The sequence below is a fragment of the Poecilia reticulata genome, linkage group LG1 (genome assembly GCF_000633615.1).
Source record: "Poecilia reticulata strain Guanapo linkage group LG1, Guppy_female_1.0+MT, whole genome shotgun sequence".
Lineage (NCBI taxonomy): Eukaryota > Metazoa > Chordata > Actinopteri > Cyprinodontiformes > Poeciliidae > Poecilia > Poecilia reticulata.
Window position 1 is genome coordinate 3845804 of NC_024331.1, and position 24350 is coordinate 3870153.

A 24350-nucleotide genomic window follows, 5' to 3' on the forward strand; every position below is an offset into this window, starting at 1 on the left:
CAGGTGTGTGTCTGTCTGGTGACTTTCCAGTTAAAACAAGATTGCTCTTCATTCAGTGAAGTTACTCAAAGTGGGTAAAGGATCCAGAAATTGTACTCATGTAAGAGTAGTGATATAATAAAGTTACTCAAGTGAACGTAAAAAATGCAGCACTGTAAAAATAATCCTAAAAATAAATGTTCTCCAAAAAAAATCACTCACGTAAATTTAACTGAGTAAATGTAACTGCCCAACTCTGGCTACAAGTGACACAAACAGGAAGTGTAGCTTTAAAATAAACAAATAATGGAAAGAGAACACCCAAGTTTGCCTAAATTAACTTTTACACCAAATGTTACGAGCATAAAACCATGTCCCAAATCTTCTTGACTTCAAAGAAGTCAAGGACTGATGTCAATGATAATGCCCCCCCAACATGATACCCACCCACAGGAGAGGCAATCGTTCACTGATAGCGACACACACCATTTAGCAAAATGGGACTCAACTCCACTTTGATTCTCAAGTATTGAGTGCTGCAGCAACAAAGCAGTGTTTGGACAGAAGCATTATAGATTCATTTAAAGGGACCTGAGATAATGTGTTGATTCAAAGCCCGATTTGTGAATTAGTTTCTGTTCAAGCCTCATTTAAGCAGTGGCTAACAAGATGAGGGCTTAAGAAGTATGGTCATTCAGAACAGCAGCCCACACGTACACACCCGCACACACACACACACACACGTACACACCCACACACACACACACACACACATTCCATTCACCCCAATTCCAGCACGGCATTCTTTCTTAGCAGAATGTAAAAATACAGGAAGGGGAGGAGAAAAGTGTTTCTGGGAATGAATTCCCCTCACTCCACCTTCTGCTTTCAGTTAAATCCCCCCCAAAATTTCTGAAGTTGTCTGGCTGGTATTTGTAGGAACTTTGGTAATAATTTCTGCTAATACAGTAAGTATCTCATGCTTTTCATTGTAAAGCATGAGCACATCTATTAGTCATTTACTTCCTGTTAAACCAAACCATTTTAAACAAAATACCAAGAAAAACCAAAAAAAAGGAAGCATGTTTTTTTTTAAGAAAATTGCATTTTATTTACAGTTTCAAAAGTCATAGAAAAGCTTACATTTCCTTCACAAAAGGTTTTTCAGTCATTTGCATGACCTATGTATTATTTTCACAAACAGTTATAAATACAGGCAGTCAGTGATTTCACAAGTGGTACTGACGTTCAGAGAATACTTTGACTACACACATCTAAATAAAGCTGTAAAGATTCGTGCACAGACACATCCACCAGGAAACAGTGTGAAGCTGTTAAAAGCTCCAGAAGTAAGTTTCTCTTCACTTTAACTTAAAACCCTGCGTTACCATAACCGCTCAATACAACACTATTTTGTCATTCATTATTCTCACATGAAAAGCAAAAGAAAATCCATGTAAATGTTTCAATTCACAGCAACCTCTGAAAGACCCAGAAATCACTTAAGTGAATAGAGGGTTAAAGTTCACCATCAGGATTTACACACAGAAGTTGGTCTTCATCAAATGAATCCTCTCCTTTTCACACTCCCTCTCAAATTACTTACAAGTCAAATAACAATAATTCAGATTTAAATACACTTTTTTTAACAGAACAGTAATCAGAATGCTCACAAAAGCATCAGCATCATAAATTGTTCCAAATACCCAGCAGGAAGCAAAATTTTCACTAATCATAGAAAAAACTGTTTATGAAGGATGGAATCTGAATTTGATTAATTTTGTGTCACATGACAGAAACTGAGCCGAGACTCATATCCTAACCATCTGAACTAAACATAGACTACATTTACTCGAGACCGCTGACTGGATACTTCCGGTATCTTTGGAACTTGATTGGGAAAAAGTTCCACGCCACCGAGATACCTAGTCAGCTGTAGTTGTCACACCAGGCCACTATATGGTGTTGTGAGTTTAGCATGTCATCGTTACCATTTTTATTGCAACATCCTCATATCTGTTCCAGATATGAGGACCTCTGAATGAGAAACAGACAAGAAGTGAGAATGTGTAAATTCAGCAGAGACAGGGAGATAAATTCCCACCGGATGTATTTAGTGACTTCCAGCGTTGTTCTTGCACCATTATAGAGTTATATATGGCCATAAATAAATGCACAGACTTGGTCTGTGGCATTTTGCCAGCTGATTTAATCAAAGTATAACAACAGTCCTGTAGTGCATTATAGTGGTCACAGTAAAGAAAAAACAACAGAAAAACTTATTCTTGATGAGAAAAGTTGCTTTCTGATGACTAACTCATTAAAGTATGCAAATGAGAACAACTTTTTAAGAGTTCAATCGTATTAAAGTACATTTTAGCAGAGCATAAAGAAACAAATGTAATAGGACAGCTCGCAAATGGTAGGCAATGAAACACTAAATAAATATGCGAAGTGGTGCATAACATCATGAGCTATGTATTTGTAAAAAAAACAACTGATTGGAACAAGTTCACATCAGGCATGAGAGCTTATTTCAAAGTATAAAGCATTTCCTATGAGCAATGACTGTGTCCCTTTTCCTTCATCATTAAGAATCCATCAAAATACAAATAGTCAAGAGGAAATAACTGTAATCCTGGCAGCCTGAGTGTAAAACATGTAACCCTCAGATTCCAGATGCAAAGAGTTCCTGGAACTTTCTGACAACACTGAAACCATCTAGGAGGAAGCAAATACTTCCATTCAAAAAGTGGAATGTATTTCATGTCCGTGATGGGAAAAGGGAGAATCTGCAGCAACGCCAACCTGACTCAGATCGGAGGCACTGCAGCAAATCTTCAACCTGTCATTGTCCTTCCAGGGATTTGATTTTACTAACAAAGAGGAACTGTGGTGGGATGCATTGCGCCCAAACGGAAAACGTCTTTTAGTTGGTACTTTCCCATCTTGTTCTGTTTGTAATAAAAACTGTAGATGACTCCTGCTACGATCAATAACACAACCACACCAATTACTGCGCCAACTATTATGTATGGAATGAAGTTTTCTGCAGAAAAGAAGACAAAAAAGGGAACAGAGATTATTGAAAATACCCAAACAGTCAAACTTCCTTCTTGGGGTGATGTGAGTTAAAGCTAAATAATAATACTGGAAGAAGTACTGCGGCTCATTTCTCTGAAATGTTAAAAACTTTAGAAACTAACCCTGAGGAAACTCACCTTGGACTGTTACGTTAAATGTAACATTGACAGAGTTCACGTCGTTGCTGACGGTGCAGACATATTGCCCTCCATCCTGAAAATCAACTGAGTCGATTTTCAGATCRGTCCCACTGCGGTGGCCTTTGTTGGACGGCAGCGTCCAGTTGTACCGAGGTTTGGGGTTTCCTTCAGCCAAGCAGGTCAAATTGAGAGGTTCTCCTCTAGTGATGCTGATTGGAGCTGGATCAGCTGGAACCTTCAGCTCAGGTCCATCTGTGTTTTTACAGCAAAGAGGGAAACAAAATGGAATAATTCAAACACAACAAAACACAAGAGAAAAAACAGCAACGCATGGAAAAACACCAAGATTTACTGCTGGACAAATGCTTCTATTTGATGTTACACATTTCAAGGGACATCTTTAATCAAATCTTACTTAAAAACTTATGGAATGTTTGCTCCATATACACTGTAGCTGTAATGTATTTTTGAACACCATGTAAGCTGAGTTTCCATTGCAAATGTGCACAAGATGTTGACGATATCTTACTAATGTTGAAAAAAACCCCACAATTTTGCAATTGTGGTGTTTCAATTAAATAAGAAACACAATTAAAACCCTTGGGAATGTTAGTTTGCACAATAAGCCATTAAAAGACACAATCCTCCTTTTACTTCCTGTCGTCGTCTTTGCCTGTTTCACAGGTAGCAACGTCTGATTTTTGATCAGTTACCATTGAAAATACCAAGTACATATTTATGAGGCTAATTTAGTCAAATCATTTTTATTTGCTCTGTTGTTGATTAAGAGCAGACAGAGACCAGAACAGTAGACATTTCTGTAATCTAATTTATACAGTATGTGTGTGTCTCTCTGAACTTACGATAAACTGTAGCAGTGACCTCCTCTGATTTCACCACTAGAGGGGGCTGTGGTCCTTCAGCTCCCAGTTCCAGCTTCGCTTCACACCAGAACTGATCTCCATCATCTTCTTTTCTGGTGTTGTAGCTCAAAGAAAATGTCTCACTAACTGGTTSCTTTGTGATATTGTTGCTTTTCACTTGACCCAGAGGCGTMTGACCTCTGTAAAAGGTCACAMTGAGGTTTGCAACAGGAGCGACGTTCAGTACATCACACTTCAGGGTGACCTTTGAACCCTCAGTCAGAGGTTCAGAGGTTAAGCTGAAGGACACACTTTCTGGAGGTTCTGGAGAGAAGAAGAGAATAAAAATAGAAATAATAGTAACAATTAATAACATCAAGCAACAACATTTATGTTGAAAACACTAGACATAAAAAAAAATGTCAATGGCAACAACAATGGATAAAAATATCTCTCTAAAATGTTTAGCAACATTAATTAACTTACTGTAGACAGTAACAKTCAGRTCAGCGCAACACTGATCATTTATGTTAGTATAGTAGCACTTTGGCTTTAATTCCCACTCAGTTATTCGGTCCRCTGTCCAGGTCACGYTGGTTCCATTYMTGTCAGGAGTTCCAAGAGAAGCTTCCATACTAATAACACTTTCATCCAGGGGAAGACAGGCCTGCTGACAGGCTACACATGTAGCAGAGGCTGGATCACCGAACTTCACCACCAGTCTGGATGGAGTTATCACAGGTTTATCTTGACAGCTGTAATCTGTAAGAAACATGGATAATAAAATTATTACATTTGAGTCTTCTCAGAAGTCAAAACACAATACCATTAGCCTTTGTAAATATATAATTTACATAGGATAAAGTTCTTATGAACTTAGAGATTAGATTTTTTAATCACCATTTTAGTGTTCAGATAGTGCTACTACCTGGTATATTATTTTTATGTTTAACTTTATTCAACCCAGACACAATCAGTGTTGTCGATCCGGTCTTGGAAATGCTGGATGAAACGTCTCGCCTGACATTTTTTTCTATGTAAAAATATTATCTAGAAGCTCCTTCCTTCTGCCTAACAGCATTTAGATTTTTGTGTTATCTACCTCGCTGACACAAGATAATGTGAAATATGCTCTCGTTCACCAATTATTTTGTCATAATTTATCTCTAAGCAGATTAAAAGGAAGTCTACGCTTTGCTTCCAGGTTGTTAATGTTTTCAGGTTGTCTGATGCTGGTGTTGCTCATGGCAGCAAGTTGCCTTTTCATCAGTTGCTACTCTTCTATTTGGTACCTGTGAACTGAACCAATTTATTACTCTAGCCCAAGATCATTTTTGCACTTCAGAAAATAAAAAGACTGAATCTTATTTATCAATGACATGAAGATAGCATCTCACTGCAACAGATGATCATATCAGACAAAGATGACAGTCTTCAAGTTACTAAAGGCTCCTCATGAGTGTTGGAAGCAATAATATCACAATCCTGACATCATGCAGCCCAATTATCTAGTATCTAAAGACCAAAATCAAAGATAAAGTGGCTCTGTTAGTGGAAAAAGGACTACTGTTTTTGAGCATTGTAGCTCAAATTCATGCTATATATTTAAATATATTGTAAAAAGTAAGGACGTGCAATATTTTTTTGAAAAAACATAATTACGTAAAGTAAAATGACTAAGATTCAGTTGTCGGTCATTTCACCCCTTCCTCATTTCAAAATTCTGTAAATTGGCAGTTTTGTACCTAGAAACGTCAAGTCACATGTTGGATACTACAGCTCCTACCACAGTACAAAACATGAATGTTAGATCAAATAAAATCCTTAGTTCTGCCTCTAATCTGACGCATGAAAAGTTACACACATTTCAATATTTCTGGTTTTCTCTAAGGATGTCTGGTTATGCAACTCCAGTACATAGTCTGTTATCAGAGTTCATGTTTCACAAGTGTCTGCTGATCATGACAAATATGTTAGTTTGAGAGTCATCAGATCATTGGCAAGCATTGAATAGAGAGAATGTCTAAAGGAGACACAGAACTATTAAAACCGAGTTAACAACAGTCCAACGCCTCACTAAAAACTGAAAGGAAAGTGAAGAACCGTCACCTCTGGAAAAAAAAAAACTTAATAATGATGATCAACAAACTCTTTAAACATTTGGTGAAATCAAATCTAAGGAAAACAACAGGAAAACAACAACAGGGTTGTGTTTCAAAGTAAAAGTTAAAGTATTTCCACAAGCACAATGTGAAGGGAACTCATAACGTTTCAACAGAACAGCTTCGCAGCCATAAGAAAACCACTAATCAGGGAGGCTAACTGGATAAAAAAATATAGCATTTTCAAGTGAGCACAAAGATTGGACTCTTGCGCTGGTGTGGCCCAGAGGTTAAGCATAATGAGGCCTTAGTCCTCAACACGGCATAATGAGGCCTTAGTCCTCAACACGGCCGTCGCAGGTTCGGATCCTGGTCTGATGACCTTTGCCGCATATCTTCCTCTTCTCTGATTACCCACTTTCCTGTCTGACCACTCTCAAATACAGGCCACTAGAGCCAACAAAGCCTTTAAAAAGTAAAAAGAATGGACTGATGCAATCTTTGAGCTGAGATAAGCAAAGAAATACTACATACTCTCCAGCCTTATGGCGCATCAGGGTAAGAAGAGAGCCAGATAAAGTGATGTACCCATCTTCCCTAGTGCCTACTCTACAAGCATGTGGGATTAGTGCTATGATCTAGAGTTGCTGTAGTTGATCAAGTCCAGGTTCAGCAACATTATGAGCCCAAATAATGTCACGTGACTACCTAGATATATTGGATGACCAAGTTACTCCAAAAATAAATTTTGTTTTCCCTGATGGCATGGCATTCCAAGATAACAAGACAATGCCAGGATTCATCAGGTTCAATTTGTTAAAGAGTGGCTCCCAGAGACATCAATTTCACAACTGAAACGTCTGGATGGAAGCCCTTCACCCTACTGAGAATATCTGGAATTTGCTGGTGGAGGCTTTGTGTAGTAGTCAGACTTTTTCTATCGTCTGCACAAGATCTTTGTGAAAACTTAATGTAACACTGGATGCAAATCTTGAGACAATACAGAAGCTTATTAAAACAATGCTATGGTGAATGTGTGCCTTAATGCTAACTAAATATTAGTGTATCCACACTTTACTAAAAAATTACTTTTGGAAAAGTATTTTTTTGCCGAAACTGATTTTTTTTTTTTCTGCCTTCATCATCTTTGGATAATAGGGGTGATTTTTATTTAGATTTTTGTTCCAAAATCACTTTTGGCAACAAAAAAAAAGAAAGAAAAAAAGACTTAGAATACTATTTTTAAGTTAGGTGACATCATGTGACATATATACACATACATACTCGAACATGCATACATACATTTATAAATGTATCCATTAGTCTACCATTTAGGCTTAATATCTAATTACATGTCTGTAAGCATGTGACCAAAGTCAAATTCCTTATTTAGGCCCACAAACCTGGCCAGAGAATCTGACTCTGATTCTAGCTGTGATCTAAAACTTGAATAATATAAATTGTACTCCGAGGTTAAGATTGTATTAAAGCTGCCAATAATCATTTTCTCAGTAGTTTGACGTTTTTGTTGCTGTTGTTGTTGTTGTTATTTTACACAATGCGAAATTCAGTTATATTATCTTAGGTTATCGATACAATTTTACAAATAGCACTTTAAATTCAAACCTACATAAAAGTTATTCAGCAAACACATCCGGAACACACTAACAATAATAATAATGCCACAAACACGCAAGACACTAAAATCTAACAGCAGGAATAACGGGATCCTGACCCAGTTAGATAAATGATCACATCTACGAACTCTTGCTTGCGGACTGGTATTAACTAAATGTGAAGTTTAAAACGATCATCCCACAGGAGAAAACACCGTGTCAGTTGCCTGGCCTGCCTGAAGAAATGGCTGTCTTGAACCTTTATACTCTGCACCGACGGAAGATGAAATCCCGGGGCGGAGGACGGGGAACTCACCGCACGCGGACACATGGAAGCACCGCAGAATATTCAGGAAAGAAATCAGCAGAAAGAGGCAGGAAAACATTTTGTCCCTTGCGTTTCAAATGAAGTCGAGCTTCTCTGGTCGCAGAAAACGTCCCGAGGTGGTAAAATGCCCGACTGCGGCGTTGAAGTGAAATTAAAAAGCTTCGGACTCACAAGATACAGGAGGGAGGAGGCGCAAAGAAAGAAACTTCTGTAATTTCCCACCGTGGCGTTTCGCTTTAAGAAGCTGAAATTGAAAGTGGAATTGGAGGTTGTGTTTCACCGGCACATCGATTACGCATTTTGGGAAATCCCGGTACTGTCAGCGGAGGGGGGGGAATATGCATGAGTCTATCTTTATCTCTGCCTGATTGGTCAACTAATGCAATCAAAACAAGTTGTCCGTCATCCTGAATGGAAAAGAAAGTAGATTAAATCACGTTAGTCCTTTTATTTTCTATCTTTCCAGATTGTGGAAAACGTTTTTGTCATATGAAAGAAATATTTGAGTAGTATCCTGACACTGATGAATGCTGGCTCATACTAACACAATGGAAGCAAAACATTGATGAACTTTTCTAATAGGGTCATCAGTGGTGGCTTGAAATGATTATGGTGACAGACCAGATCAGCATTACCTGGTGGGTCCAAAAAGAAATTACATTAGTCACGCCCCAACAAGTTTACTTTTGCTTCTTTGCAGAAAACTCATCTCCACTCTGTTAGCATTGTAAGAAGATAAGGCCGTGTGTAAAAGCAGCAGGGTGACCCTGAAGTTGAGCAGCTTCTAAGATAAGCCATTTCACTGTTTCTAGAGAACTGGGGCCTCATTTCAGTGTGGGTTCAAATTCAAACCAAGCTACATAATTTGTTTATGTAATAGTGCTGGCAACCGAATAAAAAAAAATCAGATCAAACACATTCTAGTGATGTGGTTACCCAGGTGAAAAAAGTATACTTTAGTATATTTCAAACATACTTAAATTTGTGAAAGTACACTTTAAGTATACTAAGTATTAAGTGTACTACCTATAAGTATATCTGAAGTATACTAAAAGTATACCAATTTCGAAATTAGAAATTTAAACACACTTAAACATAATTGTACCAAAATACACTTTTAATATATTAAATAAAATTATACTTTAAGTGAGCAAAATATATATTTGCTCAAGTGTAAATATACACTTTCTCAAGTATATTTAAAATATATTTTGTGTATATTTAAAAATATATGCTCAAAATATAATTTTTTTAAATTCACTTAACACTACTTTAGATTATTAATTTCAGTATGTTTTAAATTACATCTCAGTGTACATTATAGGCTAATAAAGTATGCCTTAATTTTCTTTATTTAACCAGGTGAACCCCATTGAAATCCAGATCTCATTTTCAAGAGGGACCTGCAGAAGTCTGCAACACGCAGCAACCTGATTACAAAATAAAACTAATTAATACTTGTGCAGAAGTATGTCTTTTAGGCACCAGTGTGTTTAATGTAATTTTTAGGCATACTTTTTAAGTATCTAAAAAGTATGAATTTTTAAGTGCCTTAATAACCTTTATCTGTTTATTAAAATTGCATACAATAAAAAAAATGATAAGCATGATGTAATTTTTAAGAAAGTACCCAATCCATTTTTAGATGTGTGATGTAAACCTTATAATCAACGGCATTAGCTCCAGTTCATACTCCAGACCAGATGGTGGCGGTATTGCACACTTTCATTTATTTAAAAAACATTCGCCATTTTTACTCTCATAATATAATATATTATAATATATTATAATATATCTTCAAAGTAGAGAGGGCCTTGACAATAGTTACTAATTTTGGTAAATTCAAGCTGGTGACGTCATAGTCTGAGTTAGACGGGACAACAACCAATGGAAATGAAATGTGTGTCACAAAAGGAGCCCGGAGGGATGAAGGCTGCTAAGTGTTGCTAGCTAGTGGTAAGTTTGCTTATTAATTATCTTCGTTTAATTATAAACAGCGCAGTAAAGATATATAACTTACGTTGGTTTCATAAATAATTATTTTATCAATTTGATTGTGACTTGTATGATTATTACAATAGGAATCATTCAGCTTCATGCTATAACTGCATGGAGGCTGTTTGTTGCGACTTATACTTTAATTCATAAACTTAACCTGGTTTTAATTAAGCTCCATAAGACAGAGAGACTTTGATATTGTGAGGTGGTTGTTGTTCTTAATCGTTCATCAATGTTTTTATCTTCAACATATGTTTGCAGTCTAACTAAGCAAATGAAGATGAAAGATGAAGCCAGAGAAATCAGGTGTTAGGAAACTAAAGACTTTCTGTCTCAGAAGAAGCTCTGACTCCACCAGATCACCAAACCAGCTCTGAAGATGAACCTCCACATCGTCTTCATGATGTAAGTTTGTTTTTTCAATGAGGAGCTAGTTACATTTCAACAACAAAAACTGCTGTGTTACCAACACCAAGTGCTTAATAAACATGATTTGATTTAAAGGTAACGGACAGAATTTTTCTCCTTGTTAAACATTTCTCTTTCATACATTTTATTTGTTGTTGGCTTTCAGGGCCCTGTGATGGACTGGTGACCTGTCCAGGGTGAACCCTGCCTTTCATCTGATGACTGCTGGAGATGGGCACCACCAGCCCCCCTCACTACCCTGCAAGGATCAGTGTGTTCAGATCATGGATGGAAAGATCTTAAGGTAGTTTGTCTCCTTAAGTCCACACTTAATTTATTAACACCCAGAAATGTTTTTCCACCCCAGGCATCTGGTCCCAATCATCATCAGTTCTGATGATGTCACATACATGGCGAGTACAAAATGTCTTAAAATTGTACGTATTATTTTTTTATTTGCCATTTTTCTGTCTTCTTTAAAATACAAATGCTTTTCCTGTTTAATTGCTCTATTGTTCTTTTTTGTAGGATTCTGTAAGATGCAGTGAACGGGAATGTTCTGTCGTTGATCCTCACTTTTATGTTTTATTGTCACACTTAAATTTTCATGTTCATGTGTTCACTTTTGATGTGTAAACTGATAATTTATGTAAAGTTCATAAAGTTCTGAGTAAAATTGGACAATTTTAAAATAAAATTCAGTAATAAAACAAAATATTTGAATTACCTTGGGCATCTTGTGTAATTAATCTTTCCATGTAATTTTAGCCTAAAACAATGTAAGTACTGTAATGTAGTTATGCATGTCATTTACAAAATAGAAAAGTAGGAATAAAGACGAATTATGAGTAATTAAAATTGTAGTTTATTATCAATAGCAGGAAATCCAAAATAAAAATTAAGTGTAATTTAAATACATTACTAATATATTAATAAAATATTTAACATATATTTGAAGTATATTAAATATATATTTTTAATATAATTCTGACAGAATTGTTACACTCAAAATATAATAATTATATCAAAATATAATAATAAAGCTCTGAAATATTATATTTAAAAAGTATACTTTTAAGTACACTAAGTACAACTTGAAGTTGTTCCAAAAAAGTACGTATAGCATACTAAAGTTTACTGTAAGTTGTAATTTAATACTATTTAAATACTACTAAAGTATACTAAGCACAAAAATAGTTGTTCCAAAATAGTACAGTTTAAGTACATCGATCAAAGTAGGGCTGTATAAATAAATCGATTCGGCGATATGTATCAATATTTTCCGCCCTCGGAAAGTATTGATTTTTCATCCGCGAGTATCAATCCGTAAAACCATAGGGGTCCAAAGCCTTATAGCTCTTTTTAACGTCTAGTTTGTTACGGCGTAGCAGCAAGACTCCGCCTCCCTCAGTCTCACTTTCAACTTGAGCTTAAAGTGCACATTATAAACTATACACCAGTTTTTAAATTGTGTTAATAGGCCAAGTATAACCGGAGTTATGCTAAAATTAGTAAACCATATTTTTCCAAATGTCAGAGAAATGTCAAAAGCGCCGCCATTCCCCGGCTTTTCCAATTATGTGCGAGGGAATGAGCTTCCAAACTACGAAACGAAACATTAGATTCCTGTGTTTTTGGAAATGTAAAATCTTCAATAAATAACGATGAGCTGTATTTTGTTGCTGAGAAACTGTAAATTTGTGCAAGTAACCGTGAAAGAGAAGCGGAACGGAGCAACTGCAAAAGCAGTGAGATCACAAAATTAATGCAAATTTTGACTGGTAGCATTCACTTCGTAATTAGTTTTTAGCTTAGCGGTTTCTGTTCTATATGTAAAGGATTACCTGAAGAATGCACATGCGCGCCCGCAGCTGCAGGTGTGCTGCGGCATGCCAATATGTAATTACATATCGTAATTACGTATCATAATAACTATACGTGAAATTACATATTGTAATTTCACGTATTACAATACGTGAAATTACAATTAGTATGATGCACTTTCAGAAAGTATGATGCACTTTCTGAAAGTGCATCATACTTTCAGAAATATGTAATTACAAATTACATATTGTAATTTCACGATACGATACGTATATTGTATCGTCAAATTATTGTGTCACTACACCCCTAGATCAAAGTATGCTAAAGTATGTTAAAATTTAGTATACTAAAGTATACTTTTTTTTTTACTTGGGTAATCACGATTAATTACCATGCCTAACTTTGTAAGCTTGAAAAATAAATCTGCACACATTTTCTTGCAGGACTGGTGACCTGGGCAAGCCCCTCCTACTCCTGCTGTCCATCCAATTAAAACGCAAGCAATTATTTGTTTACATTTTAAAGCAGAAAGAAAGTAATGTAGACTCCCAGTACTCTACAGCAACTATAGGAAACTTACTTCACTATACAAGTAGTAGAAAATCCTTTAATCTCCCGTGGCAACCATTCAGCTGTACAAAATGCCTAGGTGGACCTAGCTCCACCTTCAAGGCACAGCTCCTCCTCTGAGCTGCTGTTTCCATGTTTCTGCCTCACAGAGCAGCCCTCTGCCTCATTCAGCTCCTTCAGACTAGAAAGCAGCAATGAGCAAACACCTGGTGGAGCTGCACATGTGCTGAACTTGTCACAGGACCCATTTCTCAGTGCAACACTGGTAAAAACATTGTTAAAGGGTTAATAGAGGAGCCATGTTGTGATGACTTCCTGAAGGCGGATTTTTTTAAAAGACAGGTGCCCAATTTCAACGCATTAAATTGCGAAGTTAAATTTCTTTTAGTTAAATGTTTGATATTTACATCATTTTTACAACTGAAGGTAACAGTTACTTGATTGTGCTAAAAATGGCACTATATGTGCCTGGAAAACACAGAACTGCCTCTTTAAGAAAATGTTTTATCTCAAACCAAACATGTCTAAAAGCTCTCGGTTTTCCAGGCTTTTATGTTCAGGAAAGTTTCAAAGAAGTCATTTTTAAATAACTAATCCATTCACTAAACTTCCCTGTATGTTTCCTAAAAGTCTTTCCTCTGTTTATCAAAACAAAAATCTTGTCCTAGTTTTTTTTCGGGGGGCGGGGGAGGGGGTTGTCTGCTAAACACCACCTTTACTCTTGTGCCTATTTGTCTTTGAGGCCAATCTAAATTACACTTCCTGGAAACGCTGCACTTTATCACTTGGTCAGCTTTATTGGCGTTTGTTTCTACAAAAAGGCCAGGGTCAGAGCTGAATAGCTGAAATAACCTTCATAAGTGAAGGTTAGTAAGTGATTAAATATAAAGAGCTGCATCAGAAGTGTGTCTAGATGGAGTTATTTTTTATTTAACTTCCTAATTCTCACCAGCTGAAAGTGTAAATATAAAGCACACAAACATTGCCACGATGCGAGGGAGCAACATGAATATAAATAACTGAGGCGCATTCTGAATCATTTGAAAATGTGTCGCGCAGCATTTTCACAACAACTGAAAGAAATAATGCAGACTTCTTTATTTGTTGGTGTGGAAAAAATAGCCTTAGTAGAAAGGATAAGTTACCTGCCAGTCAGAATTGTATATTAATGTTACTGTGTTTTGAGCTCTATGTTACTGAAGCTAAACGCTTCAGTATATCTTTAACATTCTCAATTCAACAGTAATCTGATCAACTTTTGTTTAAATGCTTTACAGCAAATCGTTATATAGCTGCAAGGGAAAAGCATGCATTATTTTATATATCCAGATTAACACTGATGAATGGTAATCATCAAAAGAAAGAGTAAAACTTACATTTAAATGGGGGGAGGGAGGCTGAGTTACATACATAAAAACTGAACTTCCTTTTATCACTTCTGCATTATGTTATGGGAAATTGTAGGCGCAGCATGGAGCTCTCACATACTGTAACTTTTATGCTGAATGCATTAAAAAATAACAATGTAGAAAGAATCTTTTATTTACAGAAGAAGATTAGGGAAACTGGGGGGAAAAAAAGAATTACGACTTTTGATCCTGGAAGATTAAACTCAGAATTCAGAGAAAAATAAGTCTGAATTTTCTTTTTCTTTCAGTGGGCCTAATCTATGACATATTTATACAGAATTATAAACGATGCTGTGAGGTTTCTGAAGTGATCCCAGGAGGAGGTAGGCCGCAGAAATGTCAGTCAGCAGATAATTTAAAACTTGATATTTGTCACTTTTCACCGCCAAGCACACATTCTGTCCATAAGCAGAGGCTCTTCTCTGAGCAGCTGTGGCTCTGCATGTGACGCTACAGTCAAACACCAGTCTCTGGTTTAAAAGCAAAGCCATAGCTGGCTGTAGGTTTTGCTGATTGAGCAATGAGTTTAATCAGTTTGTTGATTATAGTAATATGTACCTTTTCATTATCATTATTTAAGCAGTCTAAGTAAGAACGGTTATTAACACAAACCACAGAGTGTGTCTGCAGACAGGATGATGATGACTGGAGGTGACGCAGCGGGGACATTACATACTTGGCATGGAGTGCATCATACTTTCAGAAAGACATTAATACTAAACCCTGCAGCATCACACCTCAAAACAAACTAATTGTAGCATGAATGCTTCTGTAAAGTGACAAATGTGGCTATAGTTGCTATACTATTTAATCAGTGCTGCCTGCACATCCATTAAAATCTTAATCTGTGGCTTCCTTTAGATGTTGTTAAAAACAAAAGCTGAATTAAAAGCAAGTTTATGTGTTTATATATATCAGCCTTGATGGTGAATTGACAGGAAAGAGGATAATGAGAGAAGGGGGAAGACGTGCGGCAATAGCCACCAGGCCGGGAATCGAACCTGCAACAGCCACATCGAGGACTGAGGCCTCCATATGTGGGTTGTGCTTAACCTCTGCATTACCACAGCGCCCCAAAACAAGTTTATTTTAAGACAGATGTAGACATTGCGAGAAGCAGACGCTGTACACTAAAGAACATCAAAAGAGCAACACATCAAACAAGTTGGGTTTTGTTCCGGAGTTATGTTTGTTCTGAACTCTCTCCAGGATATTAGCGCTAGTCTAGTCAGTTTTCTACATATTTTCTACCGAATATTACACATTATCACATTTCTCATCAATAATAGTTATATTAGGTAAATAAAACCTTACATAAGAGGTTGTAGACTGTTTTAATTCTCATCAGAGAACTGGAACAACAGTTTGATTTTCAACATTTCAACCTTTTTTTAAGTTGGAAAACGATGTATATGTATATATCTTTCTTGCTTTGCAATTATGTAATACTTTGTGTTGGTCTAGCTCATAAAATCCCATTTCCTGATAATTTTAAGACGTATGCAGGCTTTTGCAAGGTGTTGTTGTAGAATACTAGAGCTGTTGTGGCTTAGCAGTCTGAGTCTGGCATGCCTGCCGGCAGCAGGAATGCTCCTCTTGAAGCACAGAGGCTAGAACGTAAACAACTTCACAGGAGAAGCTTCCCCTCATGTCACTTCCCCTCATGTCCAAATTTGGCCATATCTGCCCCTGGAAAAAAAAAAATCTGACAAGTGAATGACCTCATCAGCCCATTCACAACCACTCATGATATCTTAGTAGTTCTATCCTCTTTTTATCGACTAAGGACAACATGAGGCCAAAAAGCTTATTGTTATTAACTACTACTATTTGAGCTATTAAGAACAAATTCTTATTTACAATAAGAACCTGGCGGAGAGGGAAGAACACATAGGAAGATCAAGCAGCCGACCTTACAGTAAATAACAAACATTATAGCAACACTAGCTGTGTTTCCTTTAACCATAAAACATAGAATTTGAAACACAGCAATTTAGGGGAAAAAAACATGTTTTTCGATTAAAGGTTTTTCTACTAGACTGAGGTTTTTTGTGGCTTTTATTGAAATTGGTATATTTATTTAAACTACAATGGAAACACTTTGTTTTCACGTCACACGAATCATGTCGTCAACAAGAAGATGCTACTGCTGCCGGAAAAGACAAAGAAGACGACAGGAAGTGGTTGGAGGATGATGGCGCCGCTTGTGTTTAATGAATCATGGAGTGAACAAATTTATTCACGTGTCATTTTAATTGTGTTTCTTATTTTGTAGAAACACCGCAGCCACAACTATTTTTTCGAAAACGTTTTATAAAACATTAAGAACAATACTTAGACAAAGGCATCGGATAAAATTGACATTAATTTTTAGCTCAGACGCTTAGGTTTTAGTCTGCAAATTTAGAATACCTTTAAAAGGTCCTTTTGTTTCCAGGTTATTCAACTTTACAAGTTGCAGAAATTGCTTAAAGGCTGCACACATTTCATTCCAGCTAAGAAATATTGACGGTTACCTCTGAGCTGCTTTATCTCTGCTTTTCAGCTCCTTTCTGTTTATTTAATGGGAGAAATGCTGGGAAGCAAATAAGTTATCTCAGATAGATTTCTGTGTAAGAGCAACTCCCTCTTGTGTGAACTTTCACTCAGTGAGTTTGCAGGTGCTTCGCATAGTGTATGCCCAAAAACGGGAGTAAAGAAAAGTCTTCAAAGGCATAAAAGGGTCTCTTTAATGAACATATGTTTGACAAAATTAAGCATTTTTGATTGTTTTCTCAAGTCGATGAGTTCATTTCCTTTTTTCTCAAGATAATGAGCTTATTTCCTGTTTTTCCCCAATAGTTTTCTTCAGACAGGTTAATTTTCTTGAGATGTTTTCTTGAGATAAATTTATTTCACATTTTATCAAGACGAGTTAATTGCCTGTTTTCTTGATAAAAGTTTATTTTCTATTGTTTATTTCCCAATGATTTTCTCAAGATAACGAGTCTATTTTATGTTTTCTCTGGATAACAAGTTAATTTCCTGATGGTTTTATTGAAGTGAGTTAATTTCACAGTTTTCTTGAAATAAGTTAATTTCCCATTTTCTCCATGGTTTTCTTGAGATAATGGGTTAATGTCCTGATGGTTTTCTCAAGACAATGAGTTCATCTCGATGACAAGGTGATTGGTATGTGTATTAAACCTCATTCCATCCATCAGACGCATCACACAATGCCTTCTCGTTATGTCGAGAAAACCATCGGGAAATTATGCTACCTTGAGAAAATCATTTGGAAAAAATAAATGCAGAAAATGTCTGAGCATATGTATAAATGAGTTGAAAACAATAATGAAATGGTGATCTCAAGCATTAGTGAACAATAACATTAAGTGATACAGTAAAAGAGATACACCCTCATGGTTTCCATATGGAAAGTGATAGAGATAGCAAAATGCTTTGGATTAATATGAGCTCCTTTACAAAAACAAGAGTACTAGCAGTTTGCTAACCTTTAGCAGACAGGAGTGTGTTAACAAAATGCCAAGATGTGAAAACAACCACAACGCCTTAGAGAAACCAACTGGTGCTGGTCGTCAGTCTGGGAGGGGCTCTACTTTGTTTTTGTCAGTTGAAAGAATCGATTTTCCATAAAATTCGCCTAATAGAAGGCAGTAATAGTACTGCCTTCACAGAACAAAGAATCCCCAAAGCTTTGTCTCGCACTGTACTGACCTCAACCAGCATGCTAAGTATGCATGCCAGTGCTATAGAAAAGTCTTCTACAATGGACACAATCTTCTCCGCCTCCTCCATGTGCAAAACTGCTCCAGTCCCACTCAAAAACAACCAATCAGAGCCAGGGGGAGGATATGAGCGCTGTCAATCAACATATTGTACGCTCCTCAATGTGCTAATGGTGAAAAAACAACTTACAGAAAAAACGTTACAGAAAAAACGCTTATCCGCTATCATTGGTGGTCATGCTAACTAGCCTTAGCATTCATGGCAGGCTATGCTGTGGTGAACCAGCTGTAGCTTAGCACAGAGCAAGCAGGACGGGCTGAGCATGAGAGTGATTGACAGCGCTAAGACCCTCCTCCTGGCTCTGATTGGTTATTTCTGACTGAGTGGTGTATTTCTGCACTTCATACTGGGAGCATTGGGAAAAGGCAGAGGAGCTCATTGTTTCAGATTATCTGTCTTATATTATACTATCATAAAAATGTAAAATAAAAAAATGAGTTACACACTGCGGCTTTAAGAGGACTGTACAGAAGAAAATGTGTTTAGAAACTTTAAAGAAGAAATGTTATACAAAAGACAAGTCCAAAAGTCCCTTCACATAAATGAAACTGTTAACTTCCTTCTTTTGCCTAGGTCAAAGGTTAAAGCTGCTTAATCATATCCGTTTTTTTAGACAACGACTGTGTTTCTCCTTTTTACAACCATAATCTATTTTAAATCTCTCTGACAGATGGTCACACATTTGATTCTAGAACGAAACGTAAAACTGTGTTATTGACACGATCCAGTGAACTATAAAGGAAGATATTTTAGATTCTTTGCTCAAACTGAACTTAGCAGTGAATATATTAGACAGCATCTAGTTCCACTCAGGGTTTCCCCAAAAGCTTCCCCTTTCTCTCTGCGCTTCCACCAGCCTCGTGACAAACACTTTGACGTGGGATTGTTTAGAAATAGTTTCCATTTCTGTAAAAAAAATCTGAAGTGAAACCTCAAGTGAATTTATCCAGGATAATTGTAATGGCAATAAGATTTCAGAGAAAAGTGGCCAGAATCTAACCTGAACCTGCAGAGGTCGCTATTTATACAAGTTAATTTTTTCTTTCTTTTATTGCTCTGCAACACTTATCTGACAAAAAATAAAATTTTTATAACTGATATCTACATCATTTAGTCATTTGTGTACTGTATAGCAGCAGTTTCTCACTCCTTCCAACAGAATGCAAATCCTTGGACAAGCATCAGTTGCTTCCATACAATTCTCTGCTGTTTTCCTTAAGTCATGTCAGTCAAAATAAACTATGCTTATGAATGCAGAATAGTTGTTCCCTCTGCAGTTTTTCTTCATCATTACATAATTGACACCAAATAAATAAAGCTATAAATGCAAATTTTTTTGACTCCTGTGATCCGATTCAATTATGATTTTTAGGGTCACAATTCGGTTCAGACACAACTTTTGATCCAGAAAAAAGTTTTTCTGTTCAAATACTCTAGAGATTCTGTTTAAATTATGTGACTGACAAGAGGAAAAGACAGTGCAAACAAGCATAACATTTATTTAAAACTGTTCAATAAGGTTCCACACAAACTCAAAGCATTTTATGAAAGCAGAAATAGCTTTGTGCATATATTCCTGGAAATATAAAGAACCAATACTAGGTTATCGTAGATGCCTGGCCTTTTTTTAATTAAAATAATGTGAAGAAAATAGAAATATTACAGATCACGAAACATACACTGCTGACTCTCGCATTTTTATTTCAGTCCATGAGTTTGGACTGATTGACTGACGTATGCGCTAACTGTTCCACAAAAGGACAGGGAAATGTGTCAAACCACAGAGGAAGAGTTCACACACTGGCATGAGGTGAACTCTGCACCACTGAGACAGTGATGCTGAAAATGAAGTGGTCAAAGCGGTGAAGAAAAACTGTAAATACATGTTTTACTTTACTCCGTAAAGATGTTGGAGTTGTTTGATAAATCATCATGAAAAATGTAAAAATAATTGACCACATTCTGTAAAAATAGCTCATACCAAGGTCCTGCCCTTCCTCTTTCCCTGCTGTTTGCCTGGTTTATGGTCTAACCAGTTCTCTTACCGGGTCTGAACCCAAATAGACAAAATGACGTTGTGACTACATCACTATCAAGAGCTCCAGTTAGGAAAACAAAGGCTAAGCTTCAATAAGTTACAATATTGAGGTGATTGTTGATGTTTTGGGAGTCGTAGTGGTTCTAACTCTTGGGTCATCATGGCTGTGTTAAAATGCTGAAGTTTTGTTGAGGTTTAATGCCCAAAGTTTAGCAGTGGCCCCGCCCGTCCACATCAGTAAAATGTGCTGGATGGATTTTGCTAAGACAAAACTTTCTTTATTCTTCTTTTGGCCGTTTAACAGTCAAACTGAAGAGGTGAAAATGTATTTCAGATGAGAAACAAGCAAATCCCACAGGGGTATTCCAAGCTTGATTTATTTACCACGCCTCCCCAAGACAACGCTCTGTTGCTGTAACAGATCTGAAGAAAAGAAAATGAAAACAAATGTTTTGTGACAGCCACTTTTTAATATTTTGACTCTCATAGTTACATTTTTTAGAAAGAGTTTTCAGATTTCTATAGATTGTATTTTTCTGTGTCTGCTAGGTGAGCTGTAGCAAACAGTCTGAATACTGCTGAACCTCTTCAAAGCTTACAGTAATCCACAATCATCACACCAATCTCTGCCAAGGAGATGGTAGAGGTCAAAGGGGCAGTATTATGTTAACTAGACGTTTCTGAGCTTTTCATCATGTTATAATGTAATTCTCTCATCAAAAACATACCTGGTGTTGCTTTGATTTTTATATTTGAGAAATTCTTTAATCTCCCATGGCAACCATTTGGCTCTGCAAAACGTCTGGGTGGACCTAGCTCCACCTTTGGGAGCAGAGACTCCTGTGACTCCTCCCTCACAGCTCCTTCAGACTAGCCAGCAGAAATTAGCAAACACCTGGAGGAACTTCTAGGAGCTACTTCTCAGAGCAACGCTGGTAAAAACATTGCGAAAGGGTTAATAGAGGAGCCATGTTGTGTTGACTTCCTGAAGGTGGAGTTTCAGGAAGAACAGGAGTTTATTAAAGAGACAGAGGCCCAATTTCAAAGCATTAAATTACACACTTAAATTTGACATAGCATTTTTATAACAACCGAAGAAGACATAGTTACTTGATTATGCTAAGTAGCTGGAAAACACATAACACTGCCCCTTTAATAATGTGAAATATGTAAAATGTTCACTAATATTAAAGACAATAAAAAACTGCATTTCCCAACCACCATTGCTTAACAGATGAAAAACAAGTTACGCAAGCTTTCAACTCATGATTTTGTTTTTGGACTGCGCAGTTGGGATGCCTGATTTATTTAAAATGCTCTTTCATCATACAGTCTTGTGACATATAAGAAAAAAGCTAAAACTTTGCTTTTTCAGTGAAATTGTAAGTCATTGTAGGTTAAGAAGTTTATTAAATGTCACCTCTGGACATTCGATGATGTATTGGACAATTATTGAACACTAGTGTGTAAATCAATTTGATGTCATTGCAAAATTTATGAAAAGGCACAAAGATGGCAGAAGCTCAAAGGAAAAGCAAAACATCTGTCTTTTTTACAGGTTAAATCTGAGACCAGGTTGTTGAAAAGTAAATAGATTAAGAAAACAATGGAGCACCTCCAGTTTTGTGTCATTCCTCACCACGGTTCCTTCTGAATTGTTCCTTTGTCTCAATTCCTGTAAGTTCTGTTTAATTTTTTTGGTTTATTTTACTAAAAATAACTGAATTTTATCATCTTTCTGTCGTTAGTAATGGCACAGAAAAGTAAAAATACAGATTTTTTTTTTATTTCACAAAGACTTGCACTTTGTGATCAATAAACTGAATTTGCATCAGCTCCTCTAATAATATTCACATGGCACAAAAAGTGAAAATATGTAACTTCGCACAAAGATGTCAATAACAATAATAATAATAATAGAAAAATAACTCAGAACCTTTAAATAACATAAATCCTTTAATCAAACCACATGATACAGAGTCTGGCTGATGGTTTGAATCTGTTCTGTTCACCACAAACAAAAACCTGCAGATCAACGAGTCGGAGAGTTTTAACAAACACTTTATCAGCAGAGCTGGGGTCGACAGAAAACAATGCAGATCACTCACATTTTTCTCTACAACTAGTCTCACATTAAAGTTTAAACACAGAGCAAGATGATGTAAGACAGATTAAATTATACCTGCATTGAAATACAGATGGCTGGTTTGTTGTTTTCTCCGCAAGAGGAAGCCAAAGCAAACAGAGGGGGGAAAGGGAGGGGACTTTTCACATAAAGGTCAATAGTTCAAAAATAAACCACAGTGATCAACAACTGTTAGTTTCTGAACTTAGAAACGAGTAGAAAATATATCAAAGTGATTTGTAAGAAAATGTCTCATCTATACTCTTCCATCAGGGCGTCACGTTTGTTTATTACATCATAAAGTAGAAAGGATTATAATTGCTTCATGCTCCACTCAGTTCATGCCCGTTTTAAACAAAATTTTACATTCGGCTGAGTAAGTCAGAGCACAAAACAGGCTTAACAAGCCAAAAATTTGGACATGAACATGAGAAAATAGAATGGAAGAGTAATTTATTTAATGTCTTAGAATGATTACTTCCAGAAACCAGATGAGCCATCAGTAATTCCTGACCAGTGACCGTATAATTGCGCAAATTAGAATTATAAAAATAATTTTAAAATTGTATTTGTGAACACAGTTAGAAAAAACAATCCCACTCATTAAACATGAGTATTAAAAAAAAATCTCACGTTTCTCGATAAAAAGATTTTGCGCTAAGATGAGGATGTTTTTTTTTAGTCGCATCAAAATTAATGTATTTCGCAAAACTGATTTTTATTTCATGAAATCACTGAAATTGCGAAATTTTGCGTTCATTTGTAATGGAAAGACAGCTATTAATTTTATAAAGAAAGGCTAGACAGAAAAGAGCATAAGAGACAACAAAGGACTCTGGATACAGTATTTACTGACATATAAAATGTTTAGTAACCAGTTTTAGATCATCCAATCAACATGAAGCAGACAGATATTTTTAAGACAGAGGTTTTAAGATGGCAAAAATGAAGAGGAAATCATTTAAAATCCTACGTCTACGTCGCAAAGTAAGACGTTTCCCACCACTAAGACATATTACCAATGTACAGTCCGAATTAAATTGTTCATAGAACTTCTAACATAGTCGTTACAATGGTCTTAGCTAACATGGACAAACATTAGCAGCAAGGAAATGAGCTAAATAGAAACATAAGTTTTAACCAAACAACGGAAAACTGCAACCCAACCGTCCAAGAAGGAGCAAGTTAACACATCCACGCAGGAAGCAGAATTTGTCCTTCATTGGAAATGGAAGAACTTGCAACAACACCAAGCTGACTCCGTGTCACTGGACCTAGGCATCTTCCAGCCTCAGATTTTCCCTCTGTGACGCACTGTGTCCAAATGGTGAATGTTGGCTCTCTCTCATTTTCTTTGGTTTGTAGTACAAGATGTAGACTGCAATGGCAACTGCAATGGCAACAGTGATCAAAAGCAGAACCACAACAGCAACTGTGCCACCTACTCCGTGCGGTTGGATGTTTTCTGCAGAAAAAGAGAAAAAAGGAACAAAGATGATTCAAAAATACCATCAAAGAACAAATAGTCGAGAGGAAATAACTGTAATCCATGCCAGCTTGAGTGTAAAACATGTAACCTCCAGATTCCAGATACAAAGAGTTCCTGTAACTTTCTCACAACACTGAAACCATCTACTAACAAAGAGGAACTGCGGTGTGATGCATTGTGTCCAAACAGAGAGCATCTGTTGGTCGGTATTCTCCCATCTTGTTCTGTTTGTAATAAAAACTGTAGATGATTCCTGAGCCGATCAAAATCACAACCACAGCAGCTACTACAGCACCTATAATGAACGGAATGAAGTTTTCTGCAGAAAAGTAGAGAAAAGGGGAACAGAGATGATTCAAATTACCCAAACAGTTGAACTTCCTTCTTGGGGTGATGTGAGTTAAAGCTAAATTAACTTTTAGCTTTAACTCACTGGAAGAAGTACTGCAGATCATTTCTCTGAAATGTGTAAAACTTTAGGAACTAATCCTCAGGAAACTCACCTTGGACTGTTACGTTAAATGTAACATTGACAGAGTTCACGTCGTTGCTGACGGTGCAGACATATTGCCCTCCATCCTGAAAATC

The 24350-nt window shown here is 36.5% G+C and overlaps 1 protein-coding gene and 1 long non-coding RNA gene across 3 annotated transcripts in view; both read right to left on the minus strand.

The window, feature by feature from the left end:
- Positions 1-1145: 1145 nt before the first annotated feature.
- LOC103456664 (cell adhesion molecule 4-like) overlaps positions 1146-24350 on the minus strand; it is a 29440-nt gene continuing 6235 nt past the window's right edge. Inside the window, exons 1-5 of one of the 2 annotated variants that reach the window (XM_008396398.2) lie at positions 8101-8412; positions 4553-4828; positions 4067-4390; positions 3201-3455; positions 1146-3028 (exon numbers count right to left, since the gene is read on the minus strand). In XM_008396398.2, the coding sequence (XP_008394620.1) occupies positions 2856-3028; positions 3201-3455; positions 4067-4390; positions 4553-4828; positions 8101-8170 (1098 nt within the window). In that variant the 5' untranslated portion in view covers positions 8171-8412 and the 3' untranslated portion in view covers positions 1146-2855. Of the gene's footprint in view, positions 3029-3200; positions 3456-4066; positions 4391-4552; positions 4829-8100; positions 8413-24350 lie in introns of those variants that run through there. The other variant, XM_008396447.2, reaches the window with a different exon arrangement.
- LOC103456782 (uncharacterized) lies at positions 22092-24335 on the minus strand. The gene is made up of 2 exons (XR_001777166.1): positions 24266-24335; positions 22092-24081 (listed from the first exon to the last, which is right to left on the minus strand). It is a non-coding gene; the product is annotated as an uncharacterized LOC103456782 (long non-coding RNA).